The following is a 21333-nucleotide window of genomic DNA, read 5'->3' on the forward strand; positions in this document are numbered from 1 at the left end:
CAGCTTTATACTTTTTCTCTGAGTTTTTCAGCATTTTTTTGCCATCAGACCATCAATCACTGACAGAACATCACCCTCACAGTCAAGAACAAGATGTTCACCTCAAAAACAGACATAAAACTGTCAGAGGAGACGTGACTGATTGATGGTCGGTCAGGTGACCGCAGCATGACTCTCTGCACACTAAACCAATCAGCCGATCATTAGATCAATACTCAGACAGCAGACAGGAAACAGCTGTGTAGCTGCATGTTGAAAAGGTTCTGCTCGCTCCAGTTCTTTTCATCAAACAGAAGAAAGTTCTGGGATGTTTTCAGTCACGTATCGATCGTTTTCAGTGAGTATCTGTGGCAGCATGACGGTGAGACGGGCCGACGGGTCAATGTGTTCTGATTCTGAAGAACGACAGTCGAACATTCTGAAGGAGAAGAAGAAACAGAAGAAGAAGAGCCAGTCACCATGGACATTCATGGGAAGAGATGATTATTTCTTCCTCCACTGTTTCTTCTTCCTCTTCTTCTTCATGTCATTCCCCTGACACTACTGGAGTGAAGACAGTCTTGTTCAACACTGACCTTGTGTCATCTGACTGTGTGATCTGAATCCAGAATTACTCGGTATCAGGCAACATGTGGTGCTGAGGTAAATACCTGACTCTCACAGGCCATCTGCAGACCTGGATAATCCCCGTTAGAAGATTAGAGCTTCCGAGAGGAGAGGAAGCGCAGCAGCTCACCGACAGCACTTCTCAAGAAATATCATGTTTACGGTGGAGAAGTTTCTGGACCCGACCCGTTTCTGGATGTGTGGAGAATTGTTTGGCTTTGTTTTTGACCAGTCTCAGGGTTTTATTGTGAAAGGGTGAAGAACAAGTTTCATGGAGCTGAGCAGGAGAAACCTGGAGACGCCTTTACCATGAAATATTTGAACTTTCATTGTGGAAGACTTTTTTGGATGTTTTTTTAATGGGAACTGGAACATTTTTGGGTTGATGCTTTTATTCTGAAGGTGACAGAAGCTTTTGTTTTCTTTGTCAGCCATTTGAGTTTTTTGTTGTGTTGCTCTTTATTATGAAAAACCTAAAATTTCAGGATTTATTTTGAAGGGGTCTTAAATTGTGACAACAATTATTCAATATTCGTCTTTTCAAAATAATTGTTTGAAAAACATTTATTTTCAAAATCAAATCGCCGGTCTTTTATTGTGAAGGACTTCCATGCATAATGTGAAAGATTTAAAAATCTGATGAACACGTTTTAAGGAATGATCTTATTTTGAAGGACTGAATGGCATTTGGACATTTATTTTGAAGTTGGACTTTTCTGTGTGTTCTTTTATGATGAAGTTCTTTGGGGCTTTTAGTGTGAAAGGATGTTGCCGAGGGGATAGTTCCTGTGGTGGTCTTCCTCTCTGATTGGTCCTGAGGGTGGAGCCGGACTTCAAACAGGATGATTTCATACGTGGAGTGTCTGGGTGGTGAGGGGGCGGGGCCTGGTGTGGGGTCGCGCTGCTGGAACACGGACCCTGATGAAGAGCGAGATGAGCTTCTTCCACGCAAGATGGCCGCCCTGCAGCCCAAGACGGGGGGCAGCCTGCGTCGGCGCCTTCTCAGCGCCAGAATCCACCAGCACCACGACGCTATCTATGGGCTGAATGCAGGTGGTGGCGGCAGGCTGGGGGCGCCCTCAGGTGGCAAAAAGCCCCTCCCACCTCACCCCCAGTATCCAGGCAACAACCCTTGGTACCGCCACCAGCACCTTCCTTACGGACCGCACGTTCACCCTTCTCTTCCCCCGGAGGCTCATGGGAAACCTTTCCTTGCTCCAGAATCTTATGCAAAACCCAACCCGCAGTCCCCGCCCCTTCATGTGCCGCGCTCCAGTGTCCTCACCCATTGGAGCCGGACTGCTTCTAGCCCGCCGACTCCGGAGCCCCGGCCCGGCTACACCCTGCACATCCCCTCGCCTCTCACCACCTCACCCTCCTTCAGTGAACCGGAAGTGCCACCACAGTACCGTTACCGGCCCACCAAGACCCGCCGGACTGGAATCTTCTCCTTAAGACCACGGCGAGGACGAAGCACTGGTCTGGATGCCACGCAGACCACGCCCCTTCTGCAAAAAGGTACAGGTCCCACATGATCCCCCTTGCCAGCTTTAGGTCCCAGTTAGCCTTGTTTGGTCCCGATGGTTCTAACGTGCCAGAATAGCTCTGTATTGTAGTAAATAATCACAGCGAGCCTTGCTGGGTCGCGTTCCTGGATGGTCACACTCAGCCCAGCTTGAGTGTCTCTGGTCCAGGATGATCCTGACACACCTGCGTAGGCCCCCTTTGGTCTGGATGGTCCCCAGTAACCTGGCCCTCAATCAGCCACGTTTCCTCTGGAGTTTTGACCCGGCTACCCTGGTCCAACTCTTCTTGTTCCCAAATGATCCCCCTTGTCTGGTTTCGGTCCCAGTTAGCCGGGTTCTGTTCTGTGTCTCCTTTGATTGGACCCTTTGTGGTGCTAAATGTTTCCAGCTACCCTGATTGGAGTCTTTGTGGCCCTTGGTTCTGTTTGGTCCTGGAAGTTGTAGTTTGGTCTGGCATGGTCCCAGACAGTTATTTTTTTGGATCTGGGCCTGTGTGGTTCCAGTAGAACGTTTTCAAATTAGACATTTTTATTAATAACAGGAGGAATAAAGTTATTTCTTTCACACCTGAGCTTTTCCTCTTCTGCCTCCACATATCTGCTTTGACAGAGACCTGTTAGCATGTTAGCCTGTTAGCCAGTTAGCATTTTAGTCTGGTTCGTCCCAGTTTTGAAAAAAATATGTTTCCTTCAGTTTTGTTCATGAATAAATGAGACAAGCTGCTTTCTGCCTTAAGATCTCTTCTGATACACACACACACACACACACACACACACACACACACACACACACAGACACTGTATATACACACACATACAGTGTGTAAGTGTCTGATCAATAATGTATCACAGCTCCGCTCAGATATTATTCTCAGTTAACATATAAACACATGCACCCACACAAACACACACTGGCTCTCCATGCGCTCACTTAATTAACTCCCCTGTGTATCTAATCCGTGTGTGTGTGTGTGTGTGTGTGTGTGTGTGTGTGTGTGTGTGTGTGTGTGTGTGAGAAAAGGATTAGCTGCAGCTCCATACGCTACGCTAATGGGTAATTCCTGTAATAGCAGATGAACAGGCTTTACCATGTCACAGCTGCTACCTGTTAGCTTCAACTGTTAGCTTCAACTGCTAACCTCTATGGTTAACTTGAGATGTTTAACAGTTCTCTGATTGGACGGCAGAGCACTAAACCTTTGTTCTGCTCAGAGTTCAGAGTTGAACATATTCCAGCTATAATTACACACCGTGACATGATAACAGTGCGGCCTACTTACTGTCTAATTAATAAAACTAATTAAAACAGCAGAGAGGTGACAACAGACAGTCAGACAGACAGGCTGACAGACAGGCTGACAGACAGGCTGACAGCAGTAATTAGCTGCTCCACTGGCCCAGATAGTCGGCACACTTACAGGCTGTCCCAGGTGGTGACTGGAGCTGAAGGTGGTTCTCAACAGTACAGCTGCACAGGAACATGAACGTTAATGATGTCACAGTTCAGATGTTGACACCAGAAATACAAAATCATCATCATCCAGATGGAACAGCTGTTAGCGTCAACTGTTAGTTTCAACTGTTAGCTTCAGCTGCAAACCTCTATGGTTAGCTTTAGATGTAAACTCATGGCACCTCTTCAAAAAACATCTTGAGCTCCTCAAGGATCTCTGTTTCTTGTCATTGACCCCTTGAATTGTCTCAAGGACCATTTGGATCTCAAGGACCTCGGGTTATTAATCAAGGATCTGTGATAGACTTAAGGACCCCTAGAACCCTCCCAAGCACATTTGGACCTCACTAAAACATTTGTTGCCTTCTCAAGCACTGCTGATGTGTCCTCAAGGACCTTTTTGTGACTTAGCAAAAGCCTGTGGAACCACCTCTAGGGCCCTGGGAACCTCCTCCAGGGTCGTTTGACCTTCCATACAGATCTCTGTTTCTTCTCAAGGATCCTATTCAGCTCATCCGAGATCAGTTGGGTCTTGCCAAGGATCTCTGGTAACTTATCAGGGACCATTAAGGACCCCTACAACCCTCCCAGGAAGTTGCATACCCTAAGGTCCTTAAGTCTGTCTTGAGGACCATTTGTGTCCCCTCAAGGACCTGTGGAAGACTTCACCGTCTTAAGGAACCCTAGAACCCTCTCAAGCAACTTTGGACCTCCTCACAGACCTCTGGTTCCCTCTCAAGCACCCCTGATGTGTCCTCAAGGACCTGTGGTATTTCTCAAGGGTCCATGGAGCAGCTCCAGGACTTTCGTTACGAAACAGTTGATTGAAGCGTCTGAAACGTCGTCACAAACAAACGGACAGCGACGACAGAACACACAGAATACAAGACACACACACACACACACACACACACACACACACACACACACACACACACAGGAAAACATGATGCTTTGTAGATGAGGAGAGAGAGAGAGAGAGAGTGTGTGTGTGTGTGTGTGTGTGTGTGTGTGTTAATGCAGTATTTGTGGGTAACCTTCATCACCTGACGACACACATGAAGGACACACACATGTGCTGGCTTCCTGCCAACACGCGGTGAGTGTGTGTGTGTGTGTGTGTGTCTGAAAGAAAGGGAGCGAGCGAGGAGTGAGGGGAGAGAGAGAGGGAGCGAGGTGGGAGGAGAGAGGAGCTGCTGTCTGCTGCAGCCTGCGAGTGTGTGTGTGTGTCAAGTGTGTGTGGCGTCATTATGGTTCTGATCGGAGCGGCGATCAAATCTGTCCTCAAATATCTCAACAGGACCCGAGGTGAGTGTGTGTGTGTGTGTCTGTCTGTCTGTTTGTGTGTTTGTTATCACTCCTTCATTTGTGCGCCTGCGATGGGTTGAATCTGTGCTGCAGGGCGAGCGAGCATCACTTGTGTTTTTTTTTTTCGTGTAGAGAGAGTGCAGTAGCTCTCTAAAGATGACCTCATTAAAACGCAGTGCTCTGATTGGCTGTCAGGTGTTAAAATCAGTCATAGTTCAGGTCAGTCAAAGAGCTCCGACTGAAAGTTACCATGGCAACTATTATGATAACTTACTCCAGGAACCCGAGAAACCCCTCAAGGGCTCCAGGTCCTTCTTCAAGGACCTTTTGAACGCCTTCAAAGACCTCTGGTGTTTCTCAAGGACCATTTAAATCCCCCCAAGAACCTCCTAGACCCCCTCAAGGACCATAAGAACATTTTCAAGGACCAATGGGACCTCCTCAAGGACCACCAGTACCTTATCCAAGGCCCCTGGAACTGCTCCATGGACTATGTGAAAAGTTTCCAGGAGTTCTTGAGAATTACAAGAGCTTCAGTGACCTCCTCAAGGACTCCAGAACCTCTTCAAGGACCATTTGGACCTGTTTACAGACCCCTGGTGTTTTTCAAGGACAGTTAAAATCCCCTCAAAGACCTTTAGAACCTTCTCAAGGACCATTGGGACCTCCTCAAGGACCTCTGGTACCTTATCCAAAACCCAATAAGGCCTGGAAACCCTAAAATAACCTCCTACGGACTCCAGGACCATATTCAAGGAACTTATAACCCCTCAATAACCACCAAAACCTCCTCAAAGACCATTTCATACCCTAAAAAGTATTTTTTTAAGGGCCATTTAAATCACCTTGGTAAACTTTAGAACCCTTTCAAGGACCACGAGACCCATTCACAGACCGCAACTACTTCATCTAAGACCCCTTGGACATCTCCAATGACTGCCTCATGCCACAGTCATGTCTTCTCAAAGACCTCTTGGAAACACTTCAAAGAACTCAAGGATCTCTTCAGTTAATCAATCAACCTTCTCAAGGACCCATCAAACCGTCAGAGGACCCAGAGAAATGTTCCAGGACCCTCGAGAAGCCTCTGCAAGAGTCTCTGGTACCACCTCAAGGACTCCTGCGTTCTCTGGAGTCTCTCCTCCTCTGTCCAAGGACCTCTGGTACCTTATCCAAGACCCTTGGGTCCTCCTTAAAGAGTATTTGAACCACTGGTCATTCTCAAGGACCCCTGGAATATCTTCAGTGACCTCCCTGAGGTCTCTTTAAGGACCTCTGGTGCCATCTCCAGGATCTCAGTGTTTCCAGGGGCCTTCTCAAAGAACTCTCAAGGACTTCCAGGACGTGCAGATTTTAAACTAAATCTACCCGGCAACAGAGAATCCTGTTCTCTGATTGGCTGATGGCTGTCGAAATCATCCACCTGCAGGTTCCCATAGCAACAGCAACTCCACTTTAGTGTCGCCAACAGACACGGAAATGAAAGTTACGATTTCTTTGCAGACAAGTTTTATCTGCAATAAATGTCACACACACAACAACGGGAGATCTCAGCGAACAGAACCCTCGTCTGTTCTGACCCGCGTAACCTCATCGTATGTCCACAGAGAAGTATCATCAGAACTTTAGATCACAACACTTTGATCTTTATTGGGCTGATTCAGCTTTTTGATCATGACGATGTTTTTTATGAAATCACAGTTAACATTTTTACGTTTTTTAAAGACGTAGGATCTTTAGACTCAGCTCGATTTCTAGAAAGCTGCTAAAAAAACGTCTTGAATATCTTCAAATCAACGAGTTTCTACTCGTTAGTCACATGATGTACATCAAAAGGTAGATAAATCTGTCCTCCCTCAGCTCGTCCTCTCTTTGGGACATGATGAAGGATATTTACGATCGACATGTTTACGCGTGTCAAAGTGTCCTAAACAAAGTAAAAACTAAAATGTTTCCTCGTTAATCACTGACAGATTGTTGTGGTCCGTCTAAAGAGGAATATTTAGCTTTAACAGCTGAAAACTGAGATTTTAATGTCACATCTGTTCACACATCTGTCCCCGAAATACCACAGCTGGTCTCACAACTCTGCAGCTCCTTCAAAATAAAAGCCCTCAGGCAGCGTGTGTCTCTGAGGTCACCTTGAGGAGTGCTGAGTGCTGCGACACTGATCATCACTGTGTGTGTGTGGGTGTGTGTCTGAAACAAGATTAAACACAGAAACCATCACACACACTGAACTGTGTGTCTCTCTCTCTGCAGCAGGGGACAAAGACAGTAGGTGGTCTGTTCACTACACTACCCAGAAGCCCCAGCAGGGTCTGCTCTTCATCCCCGGGAAGAGACGAACAGGCAGCGCTGATGATCTGCAAGGTCAGAGAAACTACATCTGTGAGACACACACACCACACAAAGACAGAAAGAAGTTCATGTAGAACATTTGCTGAATTATCAACAAGGTCCAAATAATGCAGAATGAGTCAGAGACAGAGTTTCACAGAGTTTATAAAGTGTCTCCAACTCAACAACTCACTAAACTGACACATTTGTTAAGGGAGTCTGGTGACAGAGAAGTCGCCTATATTGTTCCTGTTTAGTGTCTTTGTAACATGTGACATGTTCAGATCAATAACATGTTTCTTCTTTCATAAATGGAGTGTAAATGGTGAAATCAGTGTAAACAGTGTGTTCAAACAGCTGATCAATGTTGGCAGGTAAGACTTTAGCACTTTAGACACAGAAGCAGACAGGCTGGTACAGACATGCTGCCACAAACTGAGACTTTTTACAAGGAGACAAACAACTTCAGCTTCTCTGCCTGTTGTTGAGGCCTCTCCTCCCTTCACCAGACTCCATTAACAAAACGCACAATTTTAAGAATTAATATGCATATAGAGCAGAGAAATGAGATCCGATCAAACAAAGTCAGGCTTTTATTTTGGCAATTTCTGAATGCTGAGTACTGAGAGCTGCAGCACACACACACACACACACACACACACACACACACACACACTCTGCAGACTGCATCACAGCAGCTGCAGTGCTGCATGTCACCCCCCCTCCTGTTCACAGACAAAGGAGCTCCTTCATCTCAGCCAGATCAATTAAAGATGCATTTCTGCTTATTGATGAATTAATTGATTGATTGAGATTAATTGAAATCAGCATCATCAGCTGATCTATTGATTTACAGCAGATTAACGAATAAACACCATCATCTTGTTCTGCTGTTCTTTATCTCTGGACCAAATAACCACAAAGCTGACAAGAATATTGATCACTTGTATTGATTAATTATATTGATTAGTGATGTCTTTCTTCTGTTCTCTCATAAATGTGTGAATGTGTGCGTGTGTGTGTGTGTGTGTAGCATGTAATGGGCTGACTCAGCATGGCTACAGCTCTCAGCCCCACCCACAGAGTCCGTCCTCCTCTGGGCTCGACCAATCAGAGGGCAGCTCGAGACGCAGACGGTGGAGGGACAAGAGCAGGAAGATGGTGTGTGTGACACACACACACACACACACACACACACACAGGATATGAACATTAGCACAGAGTTGTCTCATTAATATTAATGAGCCTGAACTGTATCTGCAGGCGTCACTAACGTAATTAGAGTAAAAGTACTCGCTGCAGTAAACCGTCCCTGCACGCTGCGACTGTAGTGCTCTAACTCAGCCATTAGTGTAAAACCAGGATTCATTCAGCAGGTAATCTGTAAAGTAACTGGTAACTAAAGTAATCACAGAAATGTAATGGAGTATAAAGTACAATGTTTGCCTCCAAAATGCAGAAGAGTGGAACAGAAACAGAGAACGAAAAAAGCAAGTACTTGAGTAAATGTACTTAGTTACTCTTCACTTCTGCACACTTCATTTCTCATTTCACAGCTGTTAGTCCAGCTGGATGTGGTCTGATCTTTAGTCCAGCTGGATGTGGTCTGATCATAAATCCAGCTGGATGTGGTCTGATCTGCTCTGATCCAGTTCTCCTCTGTTTGAACTGGCTGCATCAGAGCAGAATCACTTTGTGTTGCTGCCACCTGCTGGTCGGCCTGAAGTACTGACAGTTGTTCTGCCATCTTGTGTGTGTTTCCTCTCTCATTTCATTCTGTTTGTCTTCTGTTCCCGTTTCCCCCTCGGTCCTCTCAGAGGTCCAGACTCCTGGACTTTGTCTCTCAGTCCTGCTTTTCAGTTTGTTTCAAGTTTTCAGTCTGGAGGAGAAAGGTAATCATGGAGCAGACTACAGTAGACTAGACCACAGTGAGCTAGACTCAGCACCACCTCTTCTTCAATGGAAGCCCATTTCTGCCAGTTTAATGACGGACAATGAGATGAAAACTATGCTTGATAAAGGAAATGTTCCCAAATAATAAAGTCGAGGAAATGACATAGAAGTCAACAATGAAATATAAAGTGTTACATTCTTAGAGATTGTCATAATTAATGGGAGAAAGTCACAATTATGATATGTAAATTTTAAATTCTGAGAAAGAAACGTTAGTTATCTGAAGATTATGACTCACCACAGGAATATATTTATTTGTATTTAATCAAGGCTAAGTTTGATCAGTGTTTTTCCTTAACTGGTGTAAAAAGGCTTCCATATTTTTCAGACTCGTGGCAACAAAATGTCTGAAATTCACGTTTCATTTATTTTAGTTCAGATTTCTGTTTTGGACATTCATGCAAATAACTGCATAGTTAAACAGAAAATGTCAGAAATCTAATCTAATCTGATGTAACCTAGTCACCTGTAGTGCCTCCTGTTGAGTGTTAACCCCGTCACACCCCACCAGACTCCACTCGGCTCTCTCAGCTGGCTGAACAGATGTGTAAGTTAGCTCTGTGTTCTCAGTCCTCAGCTTTCTCAGATGAAGACGAGAGGTTCATCTTGAACAACATGCGACCTATGACCCCACTGGTCCTCAACCCCGTCCACCCCACCTCCTGCTGGGATGTCTTCGCTCCCGCCTACGAGCCAACAATTGATGTGGAGGTGGAGCCGAGCCCCCGGCTTCCAACACCGGAGGAGAGAATGAGGCAGCAGGCCGAGACAGTCGCCGCTGACATCGTCCCTATCAATGTCACAGGTTCGTGACTCAATTTGACTCCGTGGTCCATGACTCAAACAGGATTTGAAGCTGGACTCAAGACTAAGAATTGGAGCAGAACTTAAACTTGAGAAGAGACAGAGATTTTGACCCAGACTCGACCCAGACTTGGGATTTGACTCAGACTCTGGGTTTACTAAGACTTGAAACATAAGAACTCAACCCAGAATAGAACTTTACCTCAATTTGTCCAACAGGACTTGAAACTGGACAACAACATGAGACCAAATTCCAATTTGGGGTGAAGGTCTGACTTGAGACTCGTCACAGACTTGGGGCTTGACTCCGACTCAGGCTCCACTTGTAACTCAAGCTCCACTTGTATCTCTTCTCCTATAAATTGATTAACTTAGAGGGGATTCTCCTATTGACAATGTTTGTTGTGGTTTTGTATATGTGCACACTTCAGGAGAAAGTTTTGATCGTCAGGCCAGTTTTCGAAAGACAGCTTCCAACGCGGACTCATTATCCCGACGACCCCGCAACCTGAGCCGCCGTAAGACGGTTACTGGGGTTCCTAATAATGTCAGCCAGAAGACAGGTACAACCTCCAACCATTCATGACCCCGTTCATCAGTCAGTCGATCAGTGTTTCAACCAATGTATCTTCTGTCTCCTCAGACTCACCTCCAGCCTCTTTGGTTCGTCCCACTCAGTCCTCCACAGTTGGTCGACCTGCCTCCTGCACACCTGACCACCAACAGAATAACACAGAGACGGAGAAGGGAGGAGTCAGAGAGGAGGGGCAGTCATCAGCGAGGAGGATCCGAGCTCCAAGAGGAGAGGGGTTGTCCAGCCTCATGGCCTCCCTGACCGCACCCTCCTGCCACAACCACTTCTCCTCAGGAGTTCACAACCTCCCCCGTCTGTCAACCAACTCCTCTCTTAGCTCTGAGGCCAGCTGTAACAGCACCTCCTACAGGACACTCAGCGCTTCCTCATCTTGTTGCCAGGTCAGTTCAGGAGAAATAATTCTCACAAGTATTGTGTTGAGTTTTAACCTTCTTTTAATTTTTGATTCTTCTCTTGTTACAGGAGGGTTTCCCCAGCGACCTCCAGCCCTTGCTGCCCTTTGACCCCACTGCCAGAGTTATCCCGCAGTCTCCTTCCTCCTCCTCCTCTTCTTTTCCTTCCTCCCCCAGCCATGCCCTCCCATCAGATTGGTCTTACCCCAGAGAAACCCTGAATGACGCTGCTCGAAGTTCCCCTTCCTCCTCCCACTACCTCTCCTGTTCCTCTCTCGCAGACTCAGAGTCTCAGTCTAGCTACCAGGCTCTGGAGGACCAGACCACCACCCAGCAGCAACGCTCCTACAACGGGGAGGCATGGAGCTACCAGCCCCTCTCCCCCAGCTCCAGTGTCCACAGCAGCCAGACTGGAACTGACTGGAACAGCATCACCCAGGAGATGAGATGTGTCTCTGGAGAAGACTTGAACTTTGAGCCCCTGCTCTCCTCTGGTTGCTCTACTCCATCTCAGACTGACACCAACTCTTTGTGCTCAGAAAGAATCACCTCCTCTCTCTCACTGAATCGGGAGAAAAGGAAGCACAGCACTTCCTCCTCCTACTCTCGCAGTGTCACCCACAGCATCTCTCTCTGCAAGTCCAAGCGGCCACCCGCTCCACCATTGCGTTCTGACTCTCTGAGGCGTCGTCCAGGAAGGGGAAAGACCTCTCGCTCCTCCTCCAGTCCCCGTCTGGAGCAGAGTCCCCGTCTGGAGCAAAACTTCCAGCGGACACCCACATCATCTCCTCAGATCTTCCATGACCCCTGGGTGCCTAGGAGCAACACCAAGAGGCGCCCAAGTGGGTTTAACTGTGGGACAGTAACAACCTTTGAACCTTTAACCCCAGACTTCCAGGAGGCAACTCCAGTCGACTACCTTCCTCCTGAGCACCTCCCACCAAGCCCTGCCGACTCCCTTGCTCACGTCCCTGGATCTCCAGGCTCAGAGGAGGAAGCACTGAGATTCACTCTCAACCCTCAACCAGCTGCCTCCTCCGTGGCCGGGCTGCAGCGCCTTGCTTCGCCCTCCAGTGGCTACTCTAGCCAGTCCAACACCCCCACTCCTGGTACTCCTGTGTCATCCCCTCTCACCCCCTCATCCCCTCTCACAGCAAGCCCCGGAGCATTCAACCTCCCCCCAAGCTCCCCCTTTTCCTCTTTGCCTCTTGCCGTCTCTTCCCTGCCCAGGACGAAGTGTCGGGATGAAGGGAGGCCAAAGCCACCAGTGCCAGAGAGGAAGTCATCACTGTTCTCCTCCCTGTCCTCCTCATTTTCCTCCACCTCTTCCCTCTCCTCCTGCACCTCATCGGACTCCTCTGCCAAGCATCCTCTTCTTCCTGCTCCACCTCCTCCTCCTCCTCTACCAAAATCTCCTTCACCTCCTGTCTTCTACTCTCACATTCGCGAGTCTCCACCTTTCACCAGACTCTCTGCTGCTCCTCCACCTCCACCTTCAACTCTTCCTCCCCCCCCTCCTCCACCCCCACCTCCTCTCCCACCTTCATCCCTACCGGTTCCTCCTCCTCTTCCTCCTCCCATTCGGCCTCCTCCTCCTCCCTATTCCTATGCCATCAGACAGACTTCCCACCATGCTCTGGTGTCCATGATGTCATCATCAACCAACTTCCCTCCTCCCCCAACTTCCCCACCTCCTCCTCCATCAGAACTCCTAGAATTACCATCTGCTAACCTTTCTCCTCCTCCTCCACCACCACCACCTCCTCCTCCTCTCCCTCCTCTCTCCCCATCACCTGCCACCATATTCTCCCTGCCAGGCCTTGGACAGTCTCCAAACCGCTATTGTAAAATAGCCACGCCCCTCTCTCCCCTGGTCACTGCCCAAGCATTGCAGGATATCAAGCTTCGCTCTGTCAAGAACGCCATGCCAGCTAATGTTGCATCTACTAATGAAGATCTATCAGGCAAAGAAGCTAATCCAGCTGGCGCTGTCTTGGCTAATGCTAATCTTGATAGCCGGGCCAAGATAGATGGAGCTGTGTGTGATACAGTTAACAATGATGCTAACATAACTAGTGCTTCAGTGGGTAATGCTAGTTATCAGAGCCCAGCCAACCTTGATGCACAGAAACCTGGACCAACATTAGATCCCAAACTCACAAACAGTGATGTGACGACGCCCAACGATGAGTCATCTGATGATAATTGTCAGAGTCTACAGGGCGTTGTTGCTCGTTCAGCTACCAGGAGACACTCTTGGTCAAAGCTGATAAATGATGGAACTCAGGACTTCCAGTACTATGAACAAGAGAAGGGAGATTCGGACATGTATGCTACACTGGCAAACAATCCAGAATCCAGTCCTGACAGCCCCTGGGTTAAACTGTCTCCAGCTACTGACAGAAAACACATTAATGAAACTATCCAATGTCCTACTTTACAACTACAACAACAACAACAGTTGACGGATACAGTGTTAGCAAATGCTGAGCTGACTGAGTCTGCAGAAAAACTGGAGAGTGCTGAGGATGTTTGGCACACAGACTCTTCATACTGGACCCTCTCTGGAACAAAACAAGAGTCTCTTGGAGAAAGCAGAACAATACTGTCAGAGAGCAAAGACAAAGAGGAGACAAGCGACAAGATTAATTCAAAAAGGTGGAGTCACAGTGCAGCTGACAGAGTATCCACACCATACAGTGATTTAAAACAGAGGAACAGGGTCTGTAAGCCGGGTAGCCCGATGAAGCTCCGCTCCCCAGAGAAGCCGATCCTGCCAAAGAAGCCTGATCTTTGCATTCTGGGTCTCACAGCTTCCCCTGAATCCAGACAAGGACAAGATGGGTGGAAGAGTGATGGACAGATCACAGTGACCACTCCTGGGCTTCCACAGCTTCCTGTTGATCCCTCCTGCAATCCATCACCACTAACAAAGCACTCAACACACACCTTCGTCAACAAAACAAGAATACCTGGTGAATCAACTTCACCTGCGCACTCAATGAATTCTTCTTCTTCACCTGCTGACATCACCACACTGTCACCTGTCTGCTCCCCTCACAGACAGAAGCCACCAATTGTGCACAAGAAGCCAGATCTCTCATTGAGTTCACCCAAAACAAGCAAACCACTCTCTGCCTCAGGAGGAGAGCCATCCAATGTTGTGGATAATGCAAGGGCTGATGACACTTTCCGTGGGACTGTTGGTGCCTCAGAGATCATGGGTAGCTCAGAGAACCTGAGTATTAAAGTGGCTCCAAAGACTATAGATGAAACCATAACAACTTTCGAGAACTGCAGTACCTCAGGAACTTGGGGAACCTTGGAGAATTGCAGCACCTTTGGTAACTCTGGAGTTAGTTCAACCAAGACAAGGGGCGCCCAGCGTGGAGCAACAGACCCCTGTGATGCTGGGTCAGTACTTGATGAGAGGACATTTCACAAGAGGATGATGAGGTCAGCACTTGCTGAAGATGAGGAAGACCAGAAGGAGAGGATGAGGACGATGATGATGACGACATCATCTACCACAAGGAAGAAAGAAAAGGCAAGGAAGAGGAGGAAGAGGAGGCAACTACCAATGATGTCATCCACCTTGGAGCCCTCTCCCTCTTCATCTTCGTCATCATCATCTTCATCATCTTCTTCCTCATCTGGAGATGAACGAGATGTGGGGAAAGAGAGAACAAAGCAGAGGAGTGGGAGGGTGAGGATGATCAAAGTGTGTCATCAAGACACGAGTGACTCTGAAAGCTCCTGCACTCTGATTGGTCAGAGCAAGTACTCTCTAAACAGTGCGCTGTCCACTGACAGCCTGCAGGGGGAGCTGTCGCTGCCAGACCTCCTGATACAGGAACCAGATGAAGAAGAGGTGGGAGCTGACAGGAGAAATCAGAGAGTGAAAGAGGCCCGTGGACCTCCGGAGGGTAAGTCTGGTTTACTCAAGTTGCGAAGAAAAGTTTTGCCTCATGTGACTTGTGTAAATTTGATGGCAGGATAATTTGCGTTTATGCCCCAAACATCCATATTACTGTACTGTATATTACCTGTAAAGTGAATTTGCCTCTCCAGCTCCAGTCAACATTACAGAACATAAACGCCCAACAATGGAGGTCAGCTCTGGAGCACTGCTGCAGTCAGGCTGATCAACAGGAGTGAAGATGAATCCACTTTTTAATCCCAGAAGTTAAAAAGTAATCTCTGAGCTCTCCTCCCATCAGTAAACCTCTCCAGATCCAAGCAGAATCTGATTACGGGTGTTTATTCCTCCAGAAGGTCTGAATCGACTACCTTTGTGAATGTCTAAATAATTTAAAACTAACCTTGATGTGCAAAAACTTATTTTGCGGTCCTTGGGAACATATCTTTCATTACATTCACGTGTAAAAATGTCCTGTTTTCGATTTCCCAGGTTCAAAACCAAAACCAATGTGAAAAAAGTGGCTTATTGCACATTCGTCTATGAATCTGACTTTGTGTGGTGTTCTATTTTACTCAAAACTGTCTGGTCTGTACATCAGAATGAAATATCACCACTCGATTATTCCTTCTGAGGGAGTAATGCTGGACATACTGAGCACATTTTGGCACTGGATACAGATTCTTTTGGGTCAGAATCAGTACCTGGAATCACACCTGTGTACTTGTACTATTGTGTCTCTGCTAAATTAAGGATTTATAAAGTTCCTAAAGATTTAAATCTGCTCAATTCGAGTGGGTTCAGGTACTAACATCCGTTCTAGGGTGATCCGATCACAAGTGTTCAGCTCTCTCTGTCCATCGAATCAAACCTGACATTAACATGTGTCTAAGTGACAATTGTGAACACATCAGACTTTTCCGCTCTATATGCAAATAAACACGTACTTAACTAATTTACAAGAAGGCCCAAATAATGAAGAATTTGTCAATGACATAGTTTCATAATGTTTATAACTCAACAGCTCACTAAATTGAGTGATTTTTGAAGGGAGTCTGGGGACTTTGTCCACAGGCAACCGAGAAGTAGACTTTTTGTAATATTTGACATGTTTACCGTCAGTAAAACGTCGTCTTCTTTAATGCTGAATTTACAAGAAGGCACCAATTATTTAGAATTTCCCGCAGCTGTCTCACAAATGTTTTTTATGTTTCTCCTTACACAACAACTCTTAAAATCATATGATATGTTAAGCAGTCTGGTGATATTTGGTTACTGGAGCTTACCACCTGTTGATAACAGGGGCCTCACAGTGCTTCAGTTGGGGCAGGATTTATCCCTGCAGCTGTTATATAAGATACAATGTGTGATCTAGTTTTGGTGAATAAGAGCTCAGATTTCTGCTCTTGCCCCAAAATAACTGACACCATTTTGCTCTTATTTATGTGTGACTAGAAGTACAATCTTAGTTCAATTTCCTCTTTGTGTCTCCGTCCAGCTGACGTGTTTGTAAGTGTTTCGGCAGATCAGCTGTTTGTCTCCGGTCGACCACGAACAACGGAGGATTTATTCGCCGTCATCCACAGGTACGACCACACGAACAAACACAGTAACTGTGACAACACATCGACCTCGTTCTCATGTGTCTGCTTGGTTCCTCCTCTGCCTCTGTGGAGCAGTGCAGTATGGGAAGGCACAGCGTGAAGGCCCTAGTAGGCGGGGCTTGGTTGCAGGTAAAGGTAAAGTTTAGGTTTCACTAGATCCAGTTATACTTCAGTCCCGTCCCTGCATCCCCAAGTAGAAAGCTTATTAAAGCGTCCTCTCTCCTTGATCCCTAACGAGGGTGCTTCTAGTTTTCTTTCCTGTTTCCTTCCTGCGTTCTGTGCTCAGTCCGTAGTTCCACAGCAGAATTGTGTGAAAAGATAACTAGTGCATCATGGGAATTACCATTAAAGGAACAGTTCACACACGAATATAAACCCAGTATCATTAGTCAGAAGCCCAGAGATCCCAAACTGATTTGAAAAGACGTTATTTAAACTGTGCGGCCATGTTGTGCACCCACTTAGCTTTTAGCTTAGCAGCTACAGTGAAGGTTTCATCTCATTAAAAGGGAATAACCAGCCATTTTATTTCAAAAGTAATGTCAGCATGTTGGTTGTTTTTTACTTTTTAAAACATAGATAAGCGAATTATACTTTTCAGTTAAACTGTTCTGTGAGGTTTTTTAGGTTTTGCTAACTGACATTAGCATCAAGACGGCAACAGTATGATCTAAACAAACACTCACATGTTTAACAGGAAACATTTAAAGAGGAAAACTGTTTCATTTAGAACTTATTTGTTATAAAAAATCACAATCAATAGTTGAATTGAACCACAACAAATATCGATTATAGTCCCCGGCTTTAGTGCCTTGCTCAGAGGCAGTTTGACCAAAGTCAGATGTTCTTGTGTCTCATCTTTGTCTCTTTGCTTCAGGTCTAAGAGGAAGTTGCTTGGAAGAAGGGATTCAGAAGATGGCAGACATCATTCCTCCTCCTCCTCCTCCTCCTCCTCCTCCTCCTCCCCTCCCGTCACTCCCACTGCCTCCCTGTCCGGCCTGAAACCAAAAGTCAAAAGTCGAAGAAGCGAGAGCTTCAAAGCTCTCCTGCTGAGGAAGGGGAGTCGCTCTGACTCGTCTTCTCGTATCTCAGCTGTCGAGCGGCTGAGCATCGTCGGAGCTCTTCCCAACCTCCCAACGAGTGTGACGTCACTGCCGACGCCACCTGAACCCACCTTGGACACACATGAGGTCGACGGCCACCTGTCTCTGGACGTCCCGGTGTCTCCAACGTCTCTGTGCAGTCAGGACTTTGCCTTGATGTTTGGCTGGAGGCGAAGGGATCCGACACACGATCCCTTCTTCTTCCTCTCCGCCCCCTCCATGCGTCCTCGCGCCCTCACTCCTCCCTGCTCCGCCAGTCGTCGCTTTGCTGCCCGCTGCCGCCTCTATGCTGCCCCCATGACAGCCATCTTTGAAGTAGGAAGTGAGGAGGAGGAGGAAGAAAAAGAAGACGAAGATGATGATGTTTTTATTGAGTCTCCAGGAAGTGAAGGAGAACTGAGGCCGGGGTCGATCTAGATGTCATAATTGATCGATCAGACAGGAAGTTGAATTCTTCCCTGATTGCGGCGACGTCTTCCGATCCTCAATGGGTTAATGGACGTGTTGCACTGCCTCAACAAACTGAACCGGATCGGACTGTATAACTGAATGTACTGCAGCTCTCTCTGATCAAAGACGCGTCTTTAGTCGCCACACTGACGTGTCAGGAAACTACAGGAGCCTGGAGAGGTCAGTGTGGAGTCACTCAGACTTTTCCTCCAGTTAATCTCTGGTAAATTGTCTTTTCCTTTTTTTTTTTTTTACTACTTGAATAGAAACTGAACATACATTCATATATATCGTCATGGAATCAGTTTAATTTTGATTTTGTCATAAAAAGTTTGTTTGCTTGAGATCGTGGAGGAAATGTTGAAATAAAGTAGTTTAAAATATTTAAGCTGTTATATTTTGAAGACGCTGTAAGATAAATTAACTTTGACAAAATGATTCTACCGTCGAAATCCAATAAGCGATCAGTGTTGAATCAAACGGTTCTGATTTGGGACTGTCCAAATATGATTGAGGTGGGCTGAACCTTATGGAACCATCCTGGAGCGGAGATTGTTGCCAAGCAACGCTACACATTGCTAATGTTAGCTAGCATGCTACCATTGACAGAAACTTAAAAAATCTCACCCCAGCGTTGGCCACGTCTTTCCGCTCCTCCAGACTCGTTTAACCTTCCTGTTTTGGTTTCTGCTGCACAAAATGATGCGAACCTTCATTCTGTTTACGTCTGCTTCCCCATGAGGTCCCAGCACATCTTCAGCTGTGGTCCACAGGTACACAGGAATTTTATGAAAACAGGGTTTTAAAAGTATCTTGTCTGTCCAGACGAGACTTTTAGCACCATTGGCGAACAAATCTCTGTCCATACATCACACCTGAATACGCTGTCATAAACAGGAAGCAGATTGTTTACTCTGGTCGGTTGCTTAGTAACAGACAACAGGTGAGGACAGGACCTCAGTCTGCAGAGCGATGTGTGCTGTTCATTTGAAATGTATTAATACAGTTGGACATAACAACACCTGGTGACTGTGGGTGTTTATTCCTCCAGGTCCGGCTCTGCACCTGAGCCTGGAGGAATAAACACCCAGAACCATGTTGTTGATAAGTCAGCTGCAGTCTACAGCTACACAGAAGTAAAAGTATAAACTAAATTAAATATCAATCCAATCCCTCAATAATCTTTGAACAGTCCCTCACATTGATCAGTTTTTGATCATTATCAACTTTTCTTTCCAGTTCTTTCTTTTCTTATGATTTCAGACTTTTAAAGCTGAGCTGGAAGCTCCTGTTGACATGTTTTAATCAAAAGGTTTGTTTCTATGTTATTGATAATGCTATTGATAAGGGATGTAGTTTGTCCTGTTCTGTAAATAATCCTGTTTCCTCTTCTCCCTTCATCTTGTTGCTGTTTCTTCTTCTTCTTCTTCTTCTTCTTCTTCTTCTTCTTCTTCTTCTTCTTCTTCTTCTTCTTCTCCTCTTCTGTAGCATTTATTCTTTCAGCTTCAGTCGGACTGAACGAGTCAATGAGCCTCAAATCTGTTCTGTTATTCTTGAATTAGCAGATAGTAGGACAACATTAACAGACAGAATATTTAATGCTTAATGGAGAATTTGAACTTAGGAACATAATTATTGTCTCTGTGCGAATGTAAGAGGTACTCTATTAACCATAAAACTACTATGAATTAACTGGAAATAAGAAAGAAGTCAAGAAAAGAACAGAAAACTGGATAAAAAGTGTTTTTGTATGAGTGGAGAAAAGATGGAACAACTGGAAACGTGTGAATACAGAATGTTGTATGTGACATGGAAGCAATAAAGGACAAACTGTCATTTGTTTATTTCTTGTGTCTTTACTACTTAAGTGGTTGTGAACATGAAGAGGAAGAAACTGTATTTGACTTACTGATAAAAATAAATAAGCCAAGGAAACCTGGGACGTCTCACACAGCGAAGCTCTCACAGTACTGGATCAAACAGAACCATCTGTCAGGCTGCTAACCTCCACAAGACTGATGTGTCAGTGGGTGAATGTGTCAGAACTGGCCAGTCAGGCCATGACGAGTGGAAATACAAGGTAGATGTACAGTTACAGTACAGTTTAAGTGACTGTGAGAGGGTAATTTTACTAATACCATTAAAAAGTCGGGTGAAGTTTCAGTGTCGGAGCATTCTGGTCGACAGCTGAAGTAGCTGAGGACACGTTTGAAATGGTAAAATACAACCAAAGTCTCGAGATCCCAAACTGATCTGAAAAGACGTTTAAATAGTCAGAATTCTGAGAGAATGGTCAGAACCAACAGTATTTGATTTTCAGTGGCACTTTCCTGTTCCGTACCTGATAAATAAACCAATAGTTTACTGGTTTATTTGAGTTCTTGACGGGGTGTTTGAGAACATTTAATGTTTCTGATGAAATAAAAAAATATTTCTGATATCACTGAGGAGCTTGAAGTAATTCTTGAGGCTGTTACTGAGGTTTTGATGAAGTCTAAAGGTTTTGTAGTTCCCTTCAATACACTTTAACAAGATTAAAGAGGTTCTTAAGAGTATCCTGGATGTTCTCAGTCAGAATTCACGATTTTCTAGAGGTTCTGAAGGATCTTGTTGTGAAGACGTGAGATGTAAGTGGCCCTTGATGTCTCGTGGTTATTGGGGTTGATTTTATCTCAACGTAAGATTTAAAAGGTTCTCCCGGGTGCTTTAAGAACGTTGGAGGTTGCAGAAGTTCTTGGATGTTTAAGAACTCCTTGCGGTGTTGACGAGAAGTTCCTGGGGTCTGAACATGTTTCATGATCTCTTGAGAACCTTACAGGATTCATTAGGAGGATTTGGGGGTTCTTGGGATGTTCTGACCATTCTTGATCAGGCTCAAGGGATCCATGAGGAGGTTCTTGAGGGGGTTTGAAGGGTTCTCAGTTCAGTTTCGCAGGACGGTTGGTGGGTGTTGGGACTTGTGAGGGAGATTCCAGACATTCTTATCTTACGTGCCACATCCACCCACTACATTGTTGTTAAATCCGATTGATTGGCGCTCAGATTAGTTTTTAATTTGCTCAGAAGTTTTGTCTAACAGCCTCCTCACACTGTCCTCAGTGAGATCTCCCCGAGAACAGACGCAGCGTTTGTTCCTCAGACTGCCGGCAGCGCTGCGTATGTGTGTTTTGGGGTGGAAGAGGTCAGATGAAGCAGTCAGACAAATCTCTGTATTGTCGTGATGATGCAGCAGCGTGTCTGTCCCGGAGCGAGAACAGAATACCAAATGGTTGTTATTGATG

At 45.9% G+C, this 21333-nt stretch overlaps 1 protein-coding gene across 7 annotated transcripts in view; it reads left to right on the forward strand.

Moving 5' to 3' along the window:
• Positions 1-19896, forward strand: part of nhsl1a (NHS-like 1a) — a 26539-nt gene extending 6643 nt beyond the window's left edge. For 2 of the 7 annotated variants that reach the window (XM_037090780.1, XM_037090781.1), the window contains 8 exons: positions 7155-7265; positions 8266-8393; positions 9756-9990; positions 10421-10552; positions 10633-10964; positions 11047-14902; positions 16394-16481; positions 17377-19896. In XM_037090780.1, coding sequence (XP_036946675.1) covers positions 7155-7265; positions 8266-8393; positions 9756-9990; positions 10421-10552; positions 10633-10964; positions 11047-14902; positions 16394-16481; positions 17377-18019 — 5525 coding nt within the window. In that variant the 3' untranslated portion in view covers positions 18020-19896. Of the gene's footprint in view, positions 1-1448; positions 2125-4762; positions 4893-6341; positions 6504-7154; positions 7266-8265; positions 8394-8527; positions 9125-9755; positions 9991-10420; positions 10553-10632; positions 10965-11046; positions 14903-16393; positions 16482-17376 lie in introns of those variants that run through there. The other 5 variants (XM_037090775.1, XM_037090777.1, XM_037090779.1 and 2 more) reach the window with 5 other exon arrangements.
• The last annotated feature ends 1437 nt before the right edge of the window (positions 19897-21333 follow it).

This window comes from Acanthopagrus latus, chromosome 24, assembly GCF_904848185.1.
Source record: "Acanthopagrus latus isolate v.2019 chromosome 24, fAcaLat1.1, whole genome shotgun sequence".
Classification (NCBI taxonomy): Eukaryota; Metazoa; Chordata; class Actinopteri; order Spariformes; family Sparidae; genus Acanthopagrus; species Acanthopagrus latus.